General features: G+C 45.9%; 1 protein-coding gene across 1 annotated transcript; it reads left to right on the top strand.

The window, feature by feature from the left end:
- Positions 1–381: 381 nt before the first annotated feature.
- SLC1A4 (solute carrier family 1 member 4) lies at positions 382–22,824 on the top strand. Its single transcript, XM_030310711.1, has 8 exons — positions 382–1,222; positions 9,427–9,469; positions 11,628–11,690; positions 13,025–13,191; positions 15,862–16,095; positions 17,277–17,471; positions 17,779–17,913; positions 19,873–22,824. The coding sequence occupies exons 1-8, from the start codon at positions 696–698 to the stop codon at positions 20,105–20,107; spliced, it is 1,599 nt and encodes a 532-aa protein (XP_030166571.1). The 5' UTR covers positions 382–695; the 3' UTR covers positions 20,108–22,824.
- The last annotated feature ends 1,719 nt before the right edge of the window (positions 22,825–24,543 follow it).

Genomic DNA, 24,543 nt, shown 5'->3' on the forward strand with positions numbered 1-24,543 from the left:
AACGCCGCTGCGTTCCACATTCTCCCCGGCCCTCTGACCCTGGGGGCCCAGACCCCGGCCGACCCGAGCGGCCCCGGCAGGTGCCAACGAGCGTCGGCCGTCCCTCAGGCCGCGGCCCGCCGAGGTCACCCGAAGCCGGCACCAGTTAGCGGGGCCGGGAGGCGGCAGCCGGCGCCCGGATTGGCCCGCTCGGCAGGCGCCCCAGCGGCCAGCGGCCTCAGCAGCGGCCTCAGCAGCGCCCCCCGCCCGGCCGCCCCTCCCCCCGCGCCGGCAGCCAGGGCGAGGGGCGCGCGGGGGCGGATCCCGGACGCTGATTGGCCGAAGTCGCGGGGGGCGGGGCGGCGGGTGTGAAGGGGCGGGCTCGGGCCGCTCCCAACTCCCTCGGTTCTTCCCATCTGCGTCCGTTCTCGCGGCTCCCGCGTTGCATCATCTCCAGCCCGCGACCGCTGTGGGAAGGTTGGGCGCGGCGCGACACACTCAGGCCGGTGCTCCAGCCCTCTCTCCCGCGCCTCTCCTGGCCCTTTCCACACCTGCTTCTGCGCCCAGGTCGGGAGCTCTCCGCGGGCCGCCTCCCAAAACCGGCGGGACACAGCTGGCGGACGTCGCCAGCTCCGCCTGATCCGTTCATTGAGAGCCTCGTCTTATCCCAGAGCAAAGTCCCCCGCCTCCAACAGCTCAGGGCCTCGGGCACCGCCATGGAGAAGAGCAGCGAGACCAACGGCTACCTGGACGGCACCCAGGCGGGGCCTGCGGCGGGGCCTGGCGCGCCGGGGTCCGCGGGGGGACTTGCGCGGCGCTGCGTGGGCTTACTACGGCGGAACGCGCTCGTGCTGTTCACCGTGTCCGGAGTGGTGGCGGGCGCCGGCCTGGGCGCGGCGCTGCGCGGGCTCGGCCTCAGCCGCACGCAGGTAGCCTACCTGGCCTTCCCCGGCGAAATGCTGCTCCGCATGCTGCGCATGATCATCCTGCCGCTGGTAGTCTGCAGCCTAGTGTCGGGCGCCGCCTCCCTCGACGCCAGCTCTCTCGGGCGCCTGGGCGGCATCGCCATCGCCTACTTCGGCCTCACCACGCTTGGCGCCTCGGCGCTCGCCGTCGCTTTGGCGTTCATCATCAAGCCTGGGTCTGGCGCGCAGACCCTTCGGTCCAGCGACCTGGGGCTGGAAGAGTCGGGGTCCCCTCCGGTCCCCAAAGAGACAGTGGACTCTTTCCTCGACCTGGCCAGGTAACGCTCCCCCACCTCGCCAAGTGCACAGTGAGGAATGCCAGCTCTCAAATACACTCCAGTGCGCGCGCGCGCGCACACACACACACACACACACACACACATATCACCTTCATATACTGCTAAGAGTTCATTCTTAATTGGCTGCTGGTGGACTTTAACATTTTTTTTTAATATGAAAATACCGTCTGCATGTTATAGCCAAGAACCAGCCCCACCGTTAGGTACGAGTGTGTGTGAGGGAAGAGGCAGCTGTCTCACCTGTACTGTACTCCTTAAACTCTCTGGCCACCCTCACCATTAAAAACGTTCCAATCAGGCCGGATATCTTCACCCCATTTTATCTGCACAGTGCCTGAAAACTTCCGGGAGCATTGGTTAAATTGTGCTTGTTGGGTCATCCTCACCTGTAATGTCTGGCCGTCCCTGTTTCAGCCCTTTGGCTGAGAGTAAGGTGGCCATTTTTGGAAGGCAGCTATGCTCACCACTATACCACCAACGCACACGGATGGTGGCAATTTTTGAAGAGTTGTCAGTGGTCCCAAGGATAACAAGGGTGGGGTTAGCTGTATGAGACCCATTGCCCAGAAACCTGACTCTTCTGGTGGCTTGGGACAGGTTGCTGTTCACCCCATAGTCAGGACCACTGTAGAGTATTGTGAGTTTCAAGGAGCTTTATTTCTGGAAGAGTGAGTTCTAGATGGGAGGAAGTTTTGCCTGCTTTTTGTGACCCTTAGAAGTTGCATTTTATCCCTTGAGATGCAGTGTTGTTTCTGTTGTTTTGGATTATCCAAAGCCTCAGCATCTCTTGGTTTCTCTGTTAGCCTAGAGTTCACAGATGGGAAAACTGCACCCTGGAGGCATTTTCTGGCCTGGCCAGGTTCAGCTGAGTGAGGAGCTCAGCTGGCTCCCTCTCCAGGTTTCCGATAATTCTAGATTCAGAGCCTTGGAGGTGTGTTTTGTCTTGAGTCACGAAGCAAAGCTCCACGTTGCTGAGGCCGTGAAAAACAGCAAACCCTGGGCAAAGTGATTTGACTTCCTGCTACTTCCTTTGCTCCCTCTGGAAAATGTGATGACTGTCTGCCACTTAAGAGAGAGTGTGTTCATTTGAAACTATAACAACAGGAAGTCCAAGACTTGTATTTGAAAAAAAAAAAAAAAAAAAAAAACAAGACGTCTGATGAGAGGGACCAAAAAATTCTTACCAAAAGGGCAGGTGGAGGTGGCCCATTAGGACTTTGATACGATCGCAGTCTCTGGTATCTGGCAGCTTAATATTTGGAGTCTTTAGAGATCCTTAAAGTTTTGGAACTTTTAAATAGGGCACTGAAAACAAAGTCTGCTGAGGTTGAGACTGCCTTTGGCTCATTACATTCAGTACTATATCAGTCAGCTTTCCCTGGGAGGGAAGGTGGTTGGGGGGCGTGGGGGGGTAAAGGATTCTCTTTTGCAGGGATCAGTAGCCCAGGGAAGGGAATGTGGATGCCCAGCCCTTACCTGCTGGCGGTATCCCATAAGGAGGCTCAGTAGCATTCTTTTCTCTCCAAAAGAGGGACAGTGGCCAAAAAATGGGGCAAGTTAAGGTGAGGGGTTACTTTATTACCACCCATCCCAGAAGGGACATCTTATTTCCTGATCATGGTTTTCTAGTTTTAGATCCAAGCCCCTACAGCAGCTGCTTCTGAAGTGAATGGTGGCCCAGCATCATGGCTTATTGACCAGTCTTGGTGCAGACTTTTCAGTGACTTGGACTGCAGGAAAGGACTAAGAGAACCTTTGTTGTGGCTTGTTGGGAATAGGTTGCATTTCATAATGCTTCCAACAGCCAACCTCCTTTAATCCAGCAGCTCTCGGATAAAGGTAGGGCAGGTGGTATGATCCTATTTTACGACTGAGGAAACTGAGACTAGAGAGATTAAGTGATTTGCTCAAGGTCACAGGGTGGTTTACCAAAAGAGGGATTAGAAAAACTATGGGTCAGGGCGCCAGGCTAGCTCACTCAGTGAAGCATGCGACTCTTGATCTCAGGGTTGTGAGTTCGAGCCCCATGTTGGGTACAGAGATCACTTAAAAAAAAAAAAAAAAACTTTAAAAAAGAAAGAAAGAAACTACGGGTCTTGTGTACCAGGGCTCTATTTCTCCCACTCTCCCCTTCCCCCAGTCAAAATGCCATAGTAATGATGCCATGCTGCTGGTCTAGTCTGACCATCTCAGAAATATTTGCTCTGGGCCAAATGGGAATCAGGTAAGAATATAATTTGGGTCAGGGCCAATGCCCACTTCCTCTAAACAGAGGATCTGAGCCTCTTCAGCAAAGAGAAGCCTATTTACTGCTGCTCAGATTTGGCTTTGACGTTGAGCAGCTTATGAGAGGAAACTGAGTTCTGAGCCATGTCTAAATGCTTCCTCGCTCTCTGGGTAGAAGTTTTAAATTTGCTTCCTCCAAAGAAACCCCACAGATGCTGATTTTATGTGATTCTGGGCGTGTTTCTTGGCAAAGGCAGGGTGTGGTCCTGTCTGCCTGTGGGCAGTGAATGAAATGAGACTGCCAGCAAAAACACCTCAGTTATCCAGCAGGCCCTCAGTGGGTAAGGGCCCAGAACTTAAATACCAGAGAGAAGTCTCTGATGACTTCGTGCAGCTGCTGCCAAGGCTTTGCTAAAGCCCATGAGCTTTCCTGGTGGTGAGGGCCTCACAACTCCCACAGGGTCTCTCTGCCTAGATTTTGAATTTTTCTCAAGATGGAGCTACAAGCCAGAAAGAAATGAAGCTAATAGATATTCATTGGAACTTTTAGAAGGTTTTCAGAATGCCATTACTGAGTGGTTTGATTTTCCAACGCACAGTGGATTAGAAATAACGGGCTGGGAAGTGGGTGTGAGGCACTGCTAGTAGCAGGCCCTTTGAGAGTTGAGAAGGGATGAGCAGCCCAGAGCCCTGTGCCCAGGCCCTGGAACCATACAGGACTCTCAGAACTGGATGTGACCCAAGTGATTGAGCTGTGACTTTCCATCCCAAATGAAATGGTTTTGGCACCAAAGAGAAAGAAACAGGTTATCAGGAACTCAGTCATTAGGGAACTTCCGGGCAAACCATAAGAGACTTAAATACTGAGAACAAACTGAGGGTTGATGAGGGCTGGGAGAGAGGGGAAAGTGGGTGACAGGCATTGAGGAGGGCACCTGTTGGGATGAGCACGGGTGTTGCATGGAAACCAATTTGACAATAAATTATATTAAAAAATAATAAAATAAATTTAAAAAAATTATGGAACTTCTTGGTCCCTAACAATACTTCCTGATCATGAGTGTTAGGGCATGTCCCTAACCTCTGTGTCATAGCTTCCTCATCTTTGTAACGGCCATCATGAAAGTACTACTTCAGAAGATTGTTCTGAGGGTTAAATGAGTTATGTCTGTAAAGCTCTTAGAACAGGGCTCGCCCAATATATGCTTGCTCTTGTTATAAATGGAGCAGTATTAAGAGCGATTGGGATTTTTGTTTGTTTGTTTCACGTGACTCTATGGGGATGGCCCTCTTTTCGTAGTCTGAAAGAAGCGAGAGTAAACAGACGGGGACAGCCGAGGAGGACTTGAAGCTAATGTAGTCTTTAAGTGTGTTGGGAACCACACGAGCTTGGAGAAAAAGAAGTGAACAGTTACTATATTTTGGACTGATAGAATCAGCACTATGGGAAATTTGGAAAATGTGGAAAAGTGAAAACTAAACACAGAAGAGCCTTACATTCTAAAAGGGAGCAGAAATCTTCACATATCCTCCCTGACATTCCAGTTTTGTTCCTCCCTGCATTATATGTTTGTGATCTCCAAAGTTGACCTCAATTTTCTTCAGGTATAAGTGGGAAGGACTGAGACAACTGGCTCCTAACATTCCTTTGGGTGCTAAAATTTGTAGTTTCCAAATGGAAAGCCAGAGGCTTATCTGCAAAGGTAGCAGGTAGGAACAGCTCTTGGGCCCAGGGCTCTGTCTGCACTGGCAACCAGAGAAATGGACCTGGGTCACTGTTTTTTGCAAAAGTGTAGCAGGGTGCAGCCATGTGCATGGTAAACACAAATGAGATTTTGCCTGTTGCTCAGTTTTCTAGGCTTTTTTTTTTCCTCGTGCTCATTTTCTCAACAGTGGATAGTGCTACAAGCCTTTCCCTTTGCAGAGGGAGACGTAAAGGACTTCCTTTTCCTTTCAAGGACTGGTGTGAATAGGATGCCTTTCTGCAAAAAACACATTTCTTTAATAGCTGCAAAGAAACCTATCAGACTGAGCTCTATTATTAGCCCCGAGATCACAGTCAAGACAGTGAATAGTGAATAATTTCTTTTAACTTTTGGGCCACAGCAGGTTGTTTGACCCATGCCCTATGTCTCTCTTCTATAGGCAAGATGAAGGCTCTTAGCAAATCTAACAAGGATCCAAATTAACCGAGGGTTCTCAGCCTAAGTAGTCACTAAAGGGAAAAGGTGACACTTTGTTGTTTTAAAAAAACAAACACTAAAAGGTTTTAACCCGACATCTTTCCTTCTGCCACCCAGGAGGCTACCTGAATAGTTGAGACTGAAAAGAGCCCCCGGAGAGGCCACATGGGTGGTGATTAAAAGCAGACACTGAAGGGGGCTCCTGGGTGGCTCAGTCAGTTAAATGTCTAACTTTGGCTCAGGTCATGATCTTGCGATTGGTGAATTTGAGCCCCGTATCAGGCTCTGTGCTGCCAGCTCAGAGCCTGGAGCCTGTTTGGGATTCTGTGCCTCCCTCTCTCTTTCTATCTGCCCCTCCCCTGCTCGTGCTCTGTTTCCCATTTTCTCTCTCTCTCTCTCTCTCTCTGTCAAGAATGAACCTTATAAACAAACAAACAAATAAAAACAGACTTGGGTTTGAATCCAGCTCTGCCACTTACTAGCTGTGTGGACAAGTCAGCTAGCCTCTCTGTGCTTCAGTTTACTTATCTGTAAAATGAGGCTAATAATAATATCTACTACTTACACTTGTTATGAGTATTAAATGAGTGAATATTGGAGTGTCTTGCTAATATTCTCAAGTGTCCCAGCCCCTCAAGGACAGCCCTCAGGCTACTTGCTACAGAGAATTAGTGCTGTTCTTAGCCTCATTTCCCCAAAAGTCCCCCACCCCGGGGGCCCAGCAGTAACCTTACTAGCTGGAATCTAAAATTGGATATGGGCCTTAGGAAGAGGGTAGATTACTCCCCCTGCCCCCTACTGTCACCATAGTGCAAGCCCAGGACCCCCAGCCCTTCCTCTGCTCCCAGCCTTGTAGGGGGTAGCAAGATCTGAAGGGGCATGTCCCTGTTAACGGACTCTAACAATAAACACTAAGGATAATAAATATATAGCAGGCGCACATACCGTGCCATATCCTGTTCTGAAGAGTCTTTGAAATTTTCATAAATTTGGTAAAGAATTTTTGAACTTAAATAAAAGGAAATATTTCTGGAACAAAAAATATACCTAAGCAAAAGTAAATTGTTTTCCATTCTTTTCATATAGGACAGGGAAATGCAGACCACCCTTGACAAATAGGATCAGAAGAGCAAACGGTACCCAATGTATAAAGAAGAAACATCTTTGAAGTGTTTCACTGTGTGAGCTGCGGGAGCATATGCTACCGCTGACAGAAGTTCTCCTTCCAGCAGTTCAGCCTCAGCCCACACCGGTTTTTCTGTTTAAGTAGTGTACCCAAAGACTCCTATAGCACTGGAAAGGCTTGTCCATTCACTCTCCTGATTTGGTCTGACTTGGCTCTCTGAATTTAGTATGGACTTGACACTTTTATTTATTTATTTTTTTTTTAATTTTTTTTTCAACGTTTATTTATTTTTGGGACAGAGAGAGACAGAGCATGAACGGGGGAGGGGCAGAGAGAGAGGGAGACACAGAATCGGAAACAGGCTCCAGACTCTGAGCCATCAGCCCAGAGCCTGACGCGGGGCTCGAACTCACGGACCGCGAGATCGTGACCTGAGCTGAAGTCGGACGCTTAACCGACTGCGCCACCCAGGCGCCCCTGGACTTGACACTTTTAAATTATAGCACCTGTATCTATATACCAACCCCCCCACTCCCCCCCACCTACAACACCAAAGGCACAATCTGTCAAGAGCGCAGAGAAATGTTTTGCTTTACTGCCACAATCTCAGCTCCTTGCCCTTGGTGTGGGCAAGAGGGACTGCGCATGTTCTGTGGTGACCAGAGGGACCAAGGGAGAGGAGAATGACTTTGTGGATGCATGAGCTCCATCTCACTGCCCCCACGTGGTGCCTTCCCAGGGATTCACATCTGAGAGCTGAGATATAGAAAGTTGAGTCATCCCATTGAAAGTATGCATTTTTATGGTTGTAAAATCTTCTTTGCAGTTAGCACTGTATCTTTTTATTTTTTTAAGCAATTTTGAGATGTGATTTAGGTACAATAAAATGTACCCATTTTAGGTGTACAGTTCAATGAGTTTTAATAAAGAATGAATTGCAATAAAGTCTAATAGCAAGAAGGAAGCCACGATTTTATGTAACTGAATCTTGAAAAATGACACCCCATCACCTTTGCTGTATTCTACTGGCTAGAAGGAGGTCCTTCTAGCTCACACTGAAGGGAAGGGCATTGCACAAGATGTGACTTCCAGGAGCCTATCTTAGACCGCTTGCCAAGCCGGGTTGCAGTCAGAGCTGCCTACCTCTGAAACCAAATGCGTTGCAAATAGTTGCATAGAGATTCCAGTGCTAGGGAAACAATTCAACCACAGAAGTTAGAATTACTGGGTAAGTTTGACATAAATTGTAAAGGATGATTTGGAGAGGTTCACTCTTTTAGACTTACTCTTTTTTTTTTTAACGGTTATTTATTATTGAGAGACATAGAGAAACAGAGCATGAGCATGGGAGGGGAAGAGAGAGGGGGAGACACAGAATCTGAAGCAGGCTCCAGGCTCTGAGCTGTCAGCACAGAGCCTGATGCAGGGCTTGAACCCACAAACTGTGAGATCGTGACCTGAGCCAAAGTCGGACAGTCAACCAACCGAGCCACCCAGGCACCCCTCTTCTAGACTTATTCTTAAAGGAAGTGGTACAACCAACGGACAGGGAAATGTCACTGGAATTTTGTTATATATTAAGACCAGCATCTTGCATAGAGCCTGATCCAAAGGAGGCTCTCAGTAAAAACTGTTTGCCTGAATAGATTTTGGTTTCAAAATCTAGCTTAATTTGATCAGTTCTATTGCCCTCCTTTTATGACAAATATTTTATAAAACTCTTCATCCTGAAATGAAATCCATAAATAGAATTTACCTACACACATAATCTCAAAGCATCAACATGACTCAGCAGTAATATAAAAAGATAAAAGGAGAGTAATGTATAATAAAAAATAATATGTTTTAATACATAAGTATCCTGAAACAAAGTGGTTAGGTGCTTGCTTCTCAATTTACATTCACTGTGAATGAGACAGCTGTAAATGCAGGCTGGTACTTGATACTTGTGTGGGTAATTAAGGACTCAGATCCTACAATTTGCCATTCATGATGTGATTTTCCAGAAAGATGAACAATTTTTTGCAAGATTCTGAATAAAGCAAAAAATTATCCCACATTTTACACAGTAGTTGCATTTCTGGAAAATTCAGTGTAAGTTCAAATTGTGCAAAAAACCCAAAAACCAACCTTGTTTTGGAGTTGGTTTAGGCTGAGGTAATTATAAATAAGGTTTTCATCTACAGGTATATAGGACATTTGGACAGCGTGAGGGCCACGTGAGGGCCTCAGTAGAATGAATAGCTGGGACCTGGCACCTTCCGCTATATACACTCCCCCAACTGCAGGAATGCCCCCCAATTATTTTGACAATGAAAACACTCCCTTGGATTTCACCAGTGGGCTGTACCACTCTTGCTGAAAACCTCCGCAATAGGGCTTAACTTCTTGGGGAAAAGAGAGTGCTATGGTTTTCCTGGAGTACCACGAGGGAGATGAGCATAAGACTCTGTGCTCTCAGAGCATCTATTGTGGCCCAGCAGCCAAGGCATAGTAGGGTGCCTGGGTCAAGCAGGGGCCACAGTAACTTCTGGAGGTGGAGAGAGAGGGAACATTGTGTGTTGAGCTGTCAGGAATGGGCATCTTAGAGCAGACGCTTTGAATGCTGAATCTTAAGAACACTGACAAAGTGCTTTCTTTTCCAACAGAAACCTGTTTCCCTCAAATCTTGTGGTTGCCACTTTCCGCACGGTAAGGCTTGATGCTTTGTTAAGAACGGGAAACTTTGATTGGGGTGGTGTATAAATTCGGCTGTAGAGTTAGGTAAGGCGGGACAGGCCGGGTAGTATTGTTAACAAAACTTGGTACGCTGGCTTACATTTTTATAGAGGGGACCCTGGAGTAAAAACAAACCAAACCACAAAAAACAGAAAGGTTTCCTGAAATATCCCCCTGGTTCCATCATCTTTTCGTATCACCTGGGAAAGATATATATACTTTCATCTTTTTTTCTGATTATAAAAGTCATATATGCTAATGCAAAAAAAATAAAGTGCAAAATATGAAAAATATGGAAGAAACTAAAAATCACCATAACCACTACCTAGAGATATCCATTAACATTTTGGTATGCATCCTTCAGATATGTTTTTTCTCTGCATGTGCACACACACACACACATTTTGAAAATAAAAATAATTATACTACATATTTTAATAGTATGTACACATACTACACATATTGTTTTTAATCTCTGCTTTAAGGCAGCATATGATAAACATTTTTCATGTCAGTAAATATCCTTCTGCATGTTAATGGCCGTATTCCACTGTATGAGCATATCATAATTTCTTTCTGTCAGTCCCGTATTGATAGACAGATTGTTTCTGTTTTTCTCTAATGTTTGCAAGACTGCAAGTAACGTCCCTATAGTCCTGCTTTGTGAGGAGAAGGAATATAAAGGTCTACATTAGATAGACTAATCTCATTACCTTTTCCAAGCAAACGTTTCTGTTTCTACTTACAGCCCTCTCTCCCTCTCTGTTATTTTTATTTTATTTATTTTAAAGGTGTATTTGTTTATTTTTGAGAGGGAGAGAGAGCTTGCACGTGAATTGGGGAGGGACAGAGAGGGAGAGAATCCCAAGCAGGCTCCGCACTGTCAATGCACAGCCCAATGAGGGGCTTGATCTCACGAATCATGAGATCATAACCTGAGCCAAAATCAGGAGTCAGTTGCTTAACCGACTGCCCCCCCCTCTCTTTTTAAGAACTGCATGTAAACACAGCTGTGGCTTGTATTTATACTGTGAGATAGGAAAAAAGTAAAAGGTTTATGGAGTTTTCAGTGCTTGTCGCAGAAGGTGTAGGGTGGGTTTTGTTTCCCCTGTCACCCTTAATCACAGGACAGCTGAACACCTCTGTCTGTCTGAAAGCTTGATAAATCAAAGCTGAAAGAAACCAGACCTCATCAACAGTAGGCACAAAGCAGTATACCCTAAAGGGCTCCTCGGGACAGTTCAGAGCCAGGTGTCCTTAGAAGAGGTCAGGAAAGGTGTTTTATAACGGATTCCATTCAATTGTGCATACCACCACAGGGAGACAGCTGTGAGCATCAGGCAGAAGTATGTGAAGTCAACTGTAGGACCAGAGTTTGGAGAGTCATTGTACTTATAAGTGAGTCTCCCAGATGACTTAGCCAGAAAATGCCATCTTGCCTCACATCCTTTGCTTTGGAGAGTAGAGGCCACAAATTAGAAGTAGATGTTGAAAAAGCAGTCAAGCTCAAACAAGTTCTGGAACAAAGTGGAGCATAAATGTATGAATGAAAATAGGGGCGCCTGGGTGACTCAGTCAGTTGAGCTTCCGACTTTGGCTCGGGTCATGATTCTGCGGTTTGTGAGTTTGAGCCCCGCATCAGGCTCACTGTTGTCAGTGCAGAGCCTGCTTCGGATCCTCTGTCTCCCTCTCTCTCTACCTCTCCGTTGTGCTCTCTATAAAAAAATAAATAAGTAAAGATTTAAAAAAATCAATTAAAAAAATAAAATAAGACATTGAAAAGTAAACTTCAGCATTATGAAATTAATGTTCTCCAAGTAACATAAAGTGTCAGCTGTTTGAAATATCAAACTATCAGGATGAAATTGTGCAGATCTCCTCCTCCAAACCATTGTCCCTAACGCTGTGGGTCCCTGAATAATGCAGAGGCCTCTTGGGGTGTATGCTGCCTTGGCCTTAAGTAACTTTTGTACAGTTCTCATAGGCCCTTGTCAGGCCAACCGAGTGAGGAATTCTGAGAACACTTGGAGTGAATAGTGAGGAATAACAAGAGGCCCCACAGTCATCTCCCTTCCTCTGATTGGTCTTCACCTGTGAACTAACAGCGGGTTTTTCTTTCTCTTGTTCCCAGTATGCAACTGATTATAGAGAGATGACCCACAACACGAGCTCTGGAAACGTAACCCATGAAAAGGTAAAACTCTTTATAAGATCACTTGTGGCAAATGACTTATAAAGCAAATAATGCTTCTAATTGCAGGAGCTTACGTGATGCATCTTTTCCTCAGCAGGGTTGAAAACTCTGGTGTTTGAATGAACTGTCTGAAGAACATACATTAGGTTTGTTCCTTAGGTTATTTACCAACATGGCCAAAGGCCAGCATCTGTAGTATTGGAATCTTTAGTAGATCCATTTCATTGAATTGGAACTAATATCCCCTTTCTTCAATATATTTTATCTATTTTTAAATATATTTTATATATGTAAATATATTAAAATATATTAAATATATTTTATATATTTATATTATATATATATATATATATATATATATATATATTATAACACCCCTTCTGCCATCCTGAAATATAACTAATAAAATATAACTACCTCTACACATAGAACTTATCTTGGGGCCTTAACTCACTATTGCCATCATTCATTCACACATGTTCTTGGAGCAGCTATTATTGGCCAGACACTGGGTGAGGTCCCAGCCTTCATGATAGAGCTGGAAGGGACAGGGGACCTTGAGGATTATTCAGTGCTTCTCCAGAGCTGTCATGGGAAGAAGCAGGTACTTTACCCTTTCCCCACCCCCACACATACAGCTTCTGAGGGCTGAGGGGCTCTGAGTTATCCCAGTCTTTCTTTGATTGAGGAAAAGTTCTACTTAAAAAAAAAAGTTGAAAACTACTAATTAGTCCAGTTCATTTCATCTAACAGTTGAAGAACCTGAAAGTCTGAGAAGTCATTTAATATCAGAGCTGGGACTAGAACTCAGATCTGTGGTAAAAATGCTGATTCTATTTTTGCCGTGCTGACATATGTTTCCTGTTCAGAATTTCATGGTGTGTTTTGATGGAATAAACATTACTCCAATATATGCTTGTAGTAGTGCAATTGAGCATTATGGGGAAAAAGAAAGGAATACAGTATGTCTATATACTTTAAGTCAGTGACTTAGGAAAGAATATCCTAAAAATATCCACGTTGATCCTGAAAATCTTTTGTGAAATTTGTCAGCTAGGAGGGCCACCACAACAGTCTAGCAACAAAGAATTTGTGGACATTTGGGAGGCACAATTACCATCATTGACTCTCGATCTGAAGAAACTTTTCACCAACCAGCTCTTTTATTTTTTTAAATTTATTTTTTTATATTTATCATCAAAGTGTAGTTGATATACAATGTTATTTTAACCGGATCTCCTAAAAGCAACCCTTTGAAGTGATCGTCTGACCTCTACTTGAATTCTCACTCATAGATTATAAACTTAGATCCTCTGTCCCTTCTGATCCCACAGGTCCCCATTGGCACCGAGATCGAAGGGATGAACATTTTAGGACTGGTCCTCTTTGCCCTGGTGTTAGGAGTGGCCCTAAAGAAACTCGGCTCCGAAGGAGAAGAGCTCATCCGTTTCTTCAATGCCTTCAATGAGGCAACGATGGTGCTGGTGTCATGGATCATGTGGTAAGTTTGGCCTATGCATTAGTCTCCCTCTCATTTCTCCTGCCATCCAGAAAAGAATCCCAGTCTACTGTCCGAGGTCACCCCTGTGGGGCCAACCTGGCTCAGAACTCCATCTGTGGTTGACGCACCTTAGGCCAGACTTGATAGAGGGAGTGGTGGAGGTGGAAAGGTTTCTCCTCACGTCCCCAGTCTCAGAGAATCAGGAATGTGCCATAGCTACCTGTGCCTTCTTCACCACCCACGGTGACCCCTTATGGTTCTGTCACTGGTGATTTATTTATGGGTTTCTGCCATTATCCATATCATATAGGATGCCCATACCATCTTGTGGGTCAATCAGCTCCATAAATCTGCTATCTGCTATGTAAAATAAGGCTTATTTATCTTAAAACCATACACCTCAGGCTTCAAAGGGGCCCCTTACTATAATATACTATATACTATTATAATATACTATAATATTGGGAGGACAAATTCATTTTCATCCCACGCATATATAAACTTAGAATCGTCTCTTTTTACATAAATGTTTCTTTATGTGACATCAATAAAAGGGCAGTTGTTTAATAAAAACCATTTGATTGATTCTGGCTAACAAGTAAAAATTGGACCAGATCTCTCCAAATGGTTTCTTAGAAATCCTATAATTCCAGCACCTATTCCTTATAAGCTTTATCTTGCTGTTTTACTCAAGTCAAACTTCTGTGGGTTTTAACTTCTACACATACATTGTCAAAAAACTTAGTTTATCCTTTCATACACAAAGCATTTTCCTTATTGTAAACCCTTAAATATCCCAGAACTTCTATCAGATAGCATTAGGGTGGCAGATTTTAGGACAGAAGCCTGGAATTTGGTAGTGAAGTTTATCATTAATGGGAGGCCAAGTCTAGAGCCCCCACTGGTGGTGTTTATCTTCCCCAACCAAAAATTCCAGAATCTGACTCTATCCTTGCAAATATGACCCTTCATATGACTATTGTTGTTCTGGGGAGAAAAATATTTTCAGAAAGGAAAAAGTATTTTCATCACATGTCAGGTTCTTTTCCTGGCTTATTTTTTTGGTCTAAAATCTTCTCAAAAGTTTAGATTACAGGAGATTATTCAAGAAAGTGATGTTCTTGGGTTAAGACACTTTCAATCTGGAAACCAATTTATAGTCATTCCTTTAGTTCAAGGTACTAGTCACAGAGGCAGAGCCTGCTGTGTGTCTGACTGGAGTGGCGATCTGTTGCCCAGTAAGCGCATCTCACCAGAATTAGGGTTTAAAACGCCTTACCTGGGGGCGCCTGGGTGGCTCAGTCAGTTAAACATCCAACTCTTGATTTTGGCTCAGGTCATGATCTCACGGTTCGTGAGTTCGAGTCCCACGTCAGGCTCTGTGCTGACAGTGCAGAGCCAGTTTGGGATTCTCTCTCCCTCTGTCTGCCTCTCCCCCTTCTCTAAATAAATAAATAAATAAATAAATAAATAAATAAATAAATAAAGTAAGTAAGTAAGTAAGTAAGTAAATAATACTTTTAAAAGTCTTAAATACATACCTATGTATCTAAATGCATAGTAAGCAAAGTAGTTCTCTGAGGAGGAGTCTGGCATGAGGGTGGTGCCTAAAGAGGATTTTGGCCTAATCTGTGTTCAATTTTTTGAAAGTTCAGTGCATTCATGAGTTGCTATGGAATTTAAAATTAATAATACTGCTTAGAATATCTGTAAAGAAAATTCAAGAAACCAGTGACATTGGCTATCTCCAGGGAAGGAAACTGAGTACTTGCAGGGAGAAGTGGGAGGGAGACTTTATTCATCCTTTTGAACACTTTCACATTTGAACTATGTGACATTATATTTATGTAATTGAAACTTACAAAGTCAATGGTTATAAAATTCTTCCTAAATTTATATTAACTTCAAAACAGCTGACTTTTGTTTTCTGTAGCTCCCATAGTTCATTTCTTCCCTTTTTTCCTCCCATCTTGCCATTAAAAAAATCTTCACGTTCGAGGAGTGTTCCCTGAGGGTCATTGTTAATGACTTTTTCCCACGGAATCATGTTTTGCAAACCACAAGGAATTTAAAACTTAACAAAAGTCCCAGCTTTGGCTCAGTTCTGTATCACAGCAATTCTACAAAATAGGTGTTAGTCTTTTGTTTTTCTAAGTTCTCAGAACAAGCCTGACCAAGGCTGAAAGTCAGGTTCTCAGTCCCAGAGGCTTTGATCTTGAGGAGTTCCTTGGCTTTCCACTAAGGAGCCCAGGTGGTTGGTAGCATCCCTCTGTTAAGAACATAATATACCCAAGGGGAAAGAAGTCTGGGTTCTGGTCCTGACTCTCTTATCCCTGGTGATTTATCATGTTAATTTTACTTAGTTTCACAGCCTATAAAATGGGCCCATCCTTTTCTATTCCTCAGAATCATACTAGGGAGAGCTTCATTTTTTCTTTTTTTTTTTTTAAGCAGGTCCCACACTCAAGGTGGGGCATGAACTCACTACCCTGAGATCTAGAGTTGCATGCTCTACCGACTGAGCCAGTCAGGAGCCCCTAGGCTTATCCTAAGAAGAAATGAAGACCACTTAGTTGAAAGTCCCTGTGTTGTGTATCAGGAAGGGTCTGCATCTCCCAGCCCCATCATCACGTCACTCTTACTGACAAGTACCCTATGCTCATGCCCTAGGTATGTGCCTGTGGGCATCATGTTCCTGGTTGGAAGCAAGATTTTGGAAATGAAAGACATCATTGTGCTGGTGACCAGCCTTGGAAAATATATCTTCACATCCATATTGGGCCATTTTATTCATGGAGGAATTGTTCTGCCACTTATTTATTTTGTGTTCACACGAAAAAACCCATTCAGGTTCCTCCTGGGCCTCCTCACACCGTTTGCAACAGCATTTGCCACGTGCTCCAGGTGAGTCGGTTTCAAGCGGCCTTGGCTGCTCGGAGCCATATTACTGTGGGACCAGAGCCCAGTCGGTGATGCACAACCAACATCTCGACATATTTTAATTTCTTGAAAACTCTTAATTGATCTTGTCTGGTTTTTTCAAATTACCAGTCCCACAGTTTTATGGAAGTGGGTTTCTGGGGTTGCCAAAAAGAGGGATTGCCTCATTCCCTCCTCCTTCTTGCTCCTTAGAGGTCGAATCATTATTTAACCCAGTTGTGGGTCCTCACCCTAATTAGTAAGACCTTTGCCTGAGTAAAAGAAGGCAACCACTTAACTCAAAACTCACCACAGGGAAGTTCCAGAATGACACCTCCCCAATTCTACCTCTGGATACATGAATTAGAAAATAAGACCAAGGCATCATGCGTCATCCACAGTATTGTGGGATTATTTAATTTAGTACAAAAGATGCACCTTATCATTATTGGAAATCCTTCAAAACAGTTGGGCTTTCCAAATATGTTAAAAAAACTTTCAAAGGCTGGCGGCCCATTGCATTTATACATTTGGTTTTTGCCTCTCTACTGCATGTTTCCTCCCATCCTGACTGGCTATTTATATGACACAGTAGGAGTGGTAAAAAGAATTAGGTAGGTAAATTCTCTGGCTTAGACAGAAACAAATCTACTTCTCAGCTGTGCCGGCTACCCTCTGTGGAGCCTGCAGAGCGGGCTGGAGTAGGGCTTGACCTTCGAGTTATCTAGGAACACAGTTACTCTCCAGACTCACAGCCACTGCTACTTCTTGCCCTAAAAAGGAAAAAAAAAATCATAGCTTGCCTTTTACTTTTTTTGGGGAAAAATTCAACATAGGAGATGCACATATGAATAAACAGTTCTTCGTTCTCTTGAGAACAGTTTGCACCATGAGGTAGTGTGTAGTTTCTTGAAGTATTTTGAACAGGTGTATACAGGTAAATAACAGGTAAATCTAGGGAGTCAGATCTTGAATACTTTGGGAATTGACAAAACCCCACATCATGACAGAAACTTTGAAACAATTCCTATTCTTCTCTGATTTCGGAGTGCGGGGACCAAAAACGAGGACAATGCTAATTGCTCTGTTCCTGGATCTGAGCTGAGTGATATATTAGCCTGGCTGGGAAGGACTATTCTCACGGTGGGTTGTTCTTCCATTTCCAGCTCAGCAACACTTCCCTCCATGATGAAGTGCATTGAGGAGAACAACGGTGTGGACAAGAGGATCAGCAGGTTCATCCTCCCCATCGGGGCCACCGTGAATATGGACGGAGCGGCCATCTTCCAGTGTGTGGCCACCGTGTTCATCGCCCAGCTCAACAACATCGAGCTGAAAGCAGGACAGATTTTCACGATTCTGTAAGCGCACTATTCTTTTCTTCACCTCGAGGCCTGGGTCAAAACTCGAGGGGTTTTGCACATGTGTGATTTCCTTCGGAAAACCTCATGAATACCAGTCTCACCATGACTTGGGGATGTCTCATTAGGAAAACGACAGCGTAAATTCATTACTTGAAGAGAGTGAATCATCTCTCAAGGGCACAGCCGGCAGAATCTAGGGTTGTGTGGTTTTCAGTTTCTAAGCCATAGCTGCCATATTTTGCATATTTCTCTGTGCCCACACCATGTTCTGTGTTAACGGCTAATCTTCTGTGCCACCCCCTAGAGTGACGGCCACAGCCTCCAGCGTTGGAGCAGCTGGCGTGCCCGCTGGAGGGATCCTCACCATCGCCATTATCCTGGAGGCCATTGGGCTGCCCACTCATGACCTTTCTCTGATCCTGGCTGTGGACTGGATTGTGTAAGTAGCAAGTCCTAAGGGCACTAAATAAAAGAGAGTCTGTGCTGACTTCCCTGGGAGCTCGGTGCCCTGCAGGGCCTGGGGCATGCAGAGAAACTTCACACATGCTCCCTGCTTTGTGAAGGGAGCCTACAGTTGAGCTGGCAAGACAAGATTTAGAGCTAGAAAAAATTAAACAATATGAGAGACAAAGGCCCATGAATGATCATGAAATGTCATTACTGAGAACTTGGGCAGAGCATCCAGGAAAGCAGGGGTCCAAGGCCCAGGCTGGGCCCCCTGTGCAGGCCGAGGCGGCACAGGGTCTAATGGAGATTGTTGGCTGCAAGGAGCCTTTGGGAATGATTGTCCTTGGCCTGGAACATCCAAGGAGTGATTTCTGAGAGGGAAGTGAAGATGAACCCAGCTGATGTGAGTGGCTTGGGCTCAGAGGAAGCGGACTTAGGGGGTACAGCTCAGTGGTAGAGCATTTGACTGCAGAGGAAATGGAGTGAGGAAGGAGGTGTGATTCGCACCACCATCACCAGCGCTCCTGTAACGGCACGGAACAGTGAGTGTTGATTCTGAGTTCTGATTCCTTGAGTCATGTGATACCTTGTTTGAGTATAAACAATACTTATTTTATAGGGAAGTTCACCTGAGTTACTAATGTTGGACAGTAGCAACATATGGATAAGAAAATGAGCCGTGGAGCCCAGGTACCTGGGTTTACATCTCAGCTTTGCCATTTATTAGTTGTGTAATTGGAACTGTTCTGTGTTTTAATGTGCTCACGTGTCAAGTGGGAATAATTGCACAACCTACATCAGAGCTGTGTTGAAGATTAAATGAGCTAGCACCTCCACAGTGAATAGAAGAGTTCCAGGATGGTGGTAAACAAGTACCTTAGTGAAGAAAGACACTCCTGGCTAGCCAGAGCCAGGCATGGCATATAATCTAAACTGGAACCTGGCACTGGGCTTGCGGCTCTGCCCATTGTGGTTGGGAATGGTGGTCTCCAGCCCTTTGTGTAAGCCCTGGAAATTTGAAGGAGCCTCTCAGAATCCTTATGGCTCCTCAGCACAATGAGGTTGAAATGTGCAGCAGAAACCCGCATCATCTGGACAGCTCATCAGATGGAACTCAGTCCCTGAGCTGGTGAGTGGGACAGGACCAGAATGGAGCATCAGAGGCCCCGTCTGCTTTCTTACTCAGTTGCCTCTGCATGGGGAAGGCAGGCCTTTAAGAGGCACTTAGGAACAGGGAAATAGGGCTCCAGGTGGGCCGCCCAGTAGAGACCTAAAGTCACGTGAGCCCTCCACCACCCTGTGGCCTCTGCTTCCACAGCCCTCAGCTTCTCTGGGTCAGTCAGGCAAGTTCACACCTTTTCCCCTGTGTTCAAAGTGGGCACTGTACTTGTTCTGAACCCCAGGAGAGAGGAAGGTTATTGGGCTAATCTATGGGAAGACAAGCTTCTGGAAAGGACAGTGCTGTGAGATGGTGTTTGCCAACCGCCATGGAATACATACGAAGATTAACATTCAGCAGAGACGCAGTGTTGAGGTGAGAAAAAGAAGGGGTGTTCCCACGGTGTACTGAGAGTGGGAGAGAAGCTGGATACAAAACCACGTCTACACTATCCATCCCAGTTATATGTGATTTTCATATGATGATGTCTATTCTACCAAAAATACATACACAGGAAGATGACTGGAAGGAAACAGATCAAATGTTACTAGATTCTCTCAGAGTTGTGAGGTATGGATGGCTGACTTTTGTTTTCTTCTTTATATTTCTCTTTCTTCCAGGTTTTCCACAATCAGGTTATTAGTTTCACGAAATAAGAAATATTGAAAGAAAATCAGTTTAGAGTGAAGTGAGGCTTGTGCCCTTAGTAGCCTGCTGTCCAGAAAACAGCAGGGCCTGCAGGTTGCTGTCACCGCAGCACCGGTGTGAGGCCTGCCTTGTCTTTTCCTGCAGGGACCGCACCACCACCGTGGTAAACGTGGAAGGGGACGCCCTGGGTGCAGGCATTCTCCACCACCTAAATCAGAAGGCGATGAAGAAAGAGGAGCAGGAACTGAGCGAGGTGAAGGTGGAGGCCGTCCCCAACTGCAAATCGGAGGAGGAGACGTCGCCCCTGGTAACACACCAGAACCCCGCTGGCCCTGTGGCCAGCGCCCCGGAACTGGAATCCAAGGAGTCGGTTCTGTGACAGGGCTCGCTTTGGGCTTGCCTGCAGCGGCGGTGTCCGGCCTGTTAGTGCAGCTGCCGAATGCCAGACACCGCGCTCGCTCTCTGACTTTTAGCCTCCAAGCAATGCTTTGGCCCAGTCACCAGTTTGAGGATTACCTCTCGGCACAGGCATTGGGCTTCCCAGTGGGAACTGGTTACCGAAGACCAGGGCACTCTGATATTCGGCTTCATCCGTGTCCAGGTGCAACCGTGTGTGCTCTGTTTGGAAACACGCCCTCCAGCTGCCAGGCTGGGTGCGTAGCAGGCTCACAGGTCCTGGCAGTCAGAATGTGGAACATGTACTCCTCATTGCGCCCAGTCAGCTCTGCACTGGGTGCTCTCTGGGCAAACCCAGGGGGTTTACAGTCATCTGTCGCATTGCCTCATGAGCCGGAGTAATTGGAAAAATTCCTAAATTCTTACCCTTGGCTGGAATTCACTGAGCTGGGACTCGAGGTGTCTAGATTTTGTACTGTTGCAAGGTGTGGCTGGCTTCTGATTCACTGGTTGCTTGGGGGCTTGGAGGCACTGCATGTTGTCAAGTTAGAATACTCTAGATGGTGTTAGCACTGCGGGGGTCTCTGGTCAGGGGCACTAAGTAAACAGTTTAAATTCTGAGGTCAGAGAAAGGAGGGGGCATGTAGCCTGCAGGGGAAGGGATGCACCCTATCAGGACGGGCGCACACACACACACACACACACACACACACAGTCATCCTTATTCTCGTCCCAGCCCCTGGGGAAATTTGCTGCTTCTGTGACCTGGCCTCTGACCACACTGTAGCTTTATCCCCATCCACTCCAATCTGGCAGTAGGCAGAGAGGGGCCTCTTCCTCCATGGTCATCACATTCAGAACCCTTGTTGGTTTATCAGTCTATTATTATAATTCAACCAGACCCCTAAAATGCTGCACTGCAGCAAAACAAAGACAAAAAGAAAACCACAAACCCACTCACTAATTAGGGTGGGATGCCCCCATTCCAAGGTCCCCAGACCCCCTAGCTTTGGCTGATTTCTGTGGGCTTAGTTTCTTTTCCTGCCAGTACATCAAGATTTAAATTATAAGCCAAATGTCCGCTTCCTCCAGATGCCTACTGACTGGGTTTGAATGTAGGCGAGGAGGCTTCATAAAGAAGACCGGTGTTGCCAGGGACAGGGAGGACTGAAAGGCACAAGAATGCTATTTCACTGTGGCTGTGGTGTGTATCCTTGGTGTGACCTGCAGCAAGTCCTGGGCCTCACTTTACCCCATTTGTAAAATGGGGCTGATGTCACCTGCCTCTTACCTACCTCAGAGGGATTTGGTGAGGCAAAGTTAGTGAATCCGTGAAAACAACCATTTCAGTTCTTGGATATCAAGTGCTGACACCCCAATGCTCTTAGTTTTTACCTAAGTGATACCTTTCTCCACAGAGGCCTCATCCTGCTGGTAAAAATATCTCTTACGACCAGGGCTTTGTGCTCCGTGTGCATTAACCACTTCTATCATGCCCCTCGTTCTCTTTGTAGTTATTTGATAGCATCAAGTGCAACCTCCTGATGTCGTTCAAGCGTTCCTGAATCAGCCACCCCCACCTTCCACCACATTTCTGGGTCCCTGACTTCCGTGTGACTCCAAGACCCGGGCAGCAGCTCTGCCACTCACAACAGGCCACAACGGCTCCCAGACTGTCGGCATCCTTCGTTTTCTTATTTTCCCTGTTGCCGTGGCATTGCTGTCACCCAGGCCCTGCAGAAGCGAAACACACACACACACACACACACACACACACACACACACACGTTAGGATGTGTGTCCCATTGTACTGAGAATGGGCGGGCAGGACAGAAACAGTCAGACTTCTCCGTTTTAAAACTGGGGTTGTGTTCCTGAGTGGAAGGAGTGGGGAAGAGCCCTGCTACACAGAGCCAGTCCAGCTGGTGGGGAGGCCCAAGTCCCTCCAAATCTCTTTAAACCAGCTAAGTCTCTCCTGTCCCCTGTGAAGCCAGGAGTGACCAGGAACCAAGCTGAGAGGTGCCTGGAAACCTTTACACTCTGGCTGGTTGTTGATCCCCTTCTGTTTTTAAAAGAGAGACAATCACACTGATCCCAAATCGCAAGTGAACATTCACAATTTTTCTGCCTTCTAGAGATCTTATCTTTCCTTCTCCCACATATATCCATGGCTACATATGCACACAAATGCACATGTGTATGTGTGTTAGACACATTGTTTTAGCTCCAATCTAAACAAGTTTGAGTTTGGATAGAGGTGATCTAACCATAAGTTTTAGGGCTTCTGCACACTGATTCTCCTGTTTCTAAAAGTGAATTCTTTCACAAAATATAAACATCAAAGCCGTGCATCCAGTGACTGCACACGCTCTGTCCCGAAACTGGCAATGCAGTAGGTAGCATGCTGTGGCCTGGAGAAGGGTGCTTCTCTATGAAATCCTGATGATCGCCCCACTTCTCCTGGGAGGAAGAAGGTGCTGTGTTTCTCCCCGTGTTTCAGTCCACAAGAGGAATCAGAGCAGGAGTGACCCAGCTGGGGAAAATCCCACTTTCTCGCTGTCTGAAGCTGTCTCCCCTGCTATTCTAACATGTTGTCATAAATACTGTTCAGATACTGTTAATCTCTGACTGTTTTATATGTGTGACATTTGCCTTAAAACATAGCAGTCCTCAAAATGAATACAGTATTTCTACTAGGAACTGCACGCTCCTTTATTCCTTTCTTATGTTTGAAGTGGCATTTACCAATGGAGCTCTGCTAGGGCATCACCTGAGGGTGACTGAATTGATTTTGGTTCTAGCAGCTCTTAACCAGCCTGACCCCCTGAGGCAGGGTAGGCTGACTCAGGGGGGCAGAACCCTGCAGGACGGTCACTGATGCAGCTTGCAGGAGGTGAACGTCCAGCTGCTCCTGGCTGCTTCCTGTTCAACACTATCAGGGCTCGTGAAAAAGTGAGTGGTTTTGCCACATACCTCCATAAAATTAAGTCTTGTCGGAACAACTGGGTCAACAGGCCTTAACTAAGCATCTGTAAGCCATGAGCCACACTGGAAGAATGCCCCCGTCCATAGAATTACTGAGATAGTCCCTCCATGAGGCACTGGCCCAGGCCTCCACCATCATCCACACCACACCCAGCCCATTCTTTTATATAATCTCATGTTCAATGATACCACATTCCAGCACATTTAGGGAATTTAGAAGCCTCTTATAAAAGATTATCCTACAAGTTCACACTGGAAGCCTTAGTTTCCGGACCCTGGGGCCTCTGAAGAAACGGGTCCCGTTCCGACCTTGGACATTTCCTGCTCTCCGTATCATATGGACACCAGTTTTAATTTCTGGGCAAGGCCCAAAGGGATGAGAACAGAGTTTACACAGACCAAGGGCCTGATGGGGCCTGCCACTAAGGACAATTTGGATTCCCACCTTGGAGTGCAGCTGTCTTGCTTCTTGGTTTTGAAGAGTGTTTGAAGGTTGAGATCAGTACTCAGTGCTTCTGCTTTTCAAGACAGCCAAATGAAGAGGAGAAATTCCATAAGCTGCCTCTTCCCAGGGGACCAGAAATTATGCTGATCTGTTGGATCATCTGAGCCTGCTTCCAACAGCATCAATGAAGGATATGACGCAGCAAGAAGGAGTGCGCACTGTCTGCCTTCTCTGTGACCCCAGGCACAATAACCCCTCCGTGCCTCAGCCTCCTTATCTTTAAAATGGGGATAATTTTTTTTTAATTTTTTAAATGTTTTATTATTTATTTGAGAGAGAAAGAAACAGAGCACAAGCAGGGGAAGGGCAAAGAGAGAGAGACACAGAATCCGAAACAGGCTCCAGGCTCTGAACTGTCAGCACAGAGCCCAACGAGGGGGTCAAACTCACTAACCGTGAGATCGTGACCTGAGCCAAAGTCGGACCCTTAACCGACTGAGCCACCCAGGTGCCCCTAAATGGGGATAATATTCTTACCATTGGCACAGGCTATTGTGCATGGAATGTGCTTTGGCAGTTGTTGGCTCTCAAATCAGATGCATTCAAATGTCTCTTATTCACAAAAGAAGCCCTCCGCTCATGATTTCTCTCTTAACCTACATCCTCCCAAGTTGCAACTCAAGATGCCGCCAGCTCCCGGGAATACCCTGCCAACAGAGATTTGCTTTCCTGGTCAAGCTCAACCTCTATTCATCGTGCTCAGGGGAGGCAAAGACAGGCTGTGGTGTGGGGGTTCTAGTCTGCCTCCCAATCGCAAGGCCTTTGACCTACATTCCCCTTTACTTGGGGCCATTGATGAGTGAGTGAGTACACAGCAAGAGGGAGAATCTTAAGTTATTTGAAAGAAAACTTCCCCCTTTCGAAAGAAGACAACCCTGAGTCCTCACTGGCTTTTGTTCTTTTCAGAGAATTGGAACTGAGTATCCTAG

The sequence above is a fragment of the Lynx canadensis genome, chromosome A3 (genome assembly GCF_007474595.2).
Source record: "Lynx canadensis isolate LIC74 chromosome A3, mLynCan4.pri.v2, whole genome shotgun sequence".
NCBI lineage: Eukaryota > Metazoa > Chordata > Mammalia > Carnivora > Felidae > Lynx > Lynx canadensis.

Coding starts and splice junctions, on each gene's coding strand:
- SLC1A4 (XM_030310711.1), top strand. CDS start 696: ATGGAGAAGAGCAGCGAGACCAACGGCTACCTGGACGGCACCCAGGCG. Junction 13,192..15,861: donor CTGGTGTCATGGATCATGTG/GTAAGTTTGGCC, acceptor CTCATGCCCTAG/GTATGTGCCTGTGGGCATCA. Junction 17,914..19,872: donor CTGGCTGTGGACTGGATTGT/GTAAGTAGCAAG, acceptor CTTTTCCTGCAG/GGACCGCACCACCACCGTGG.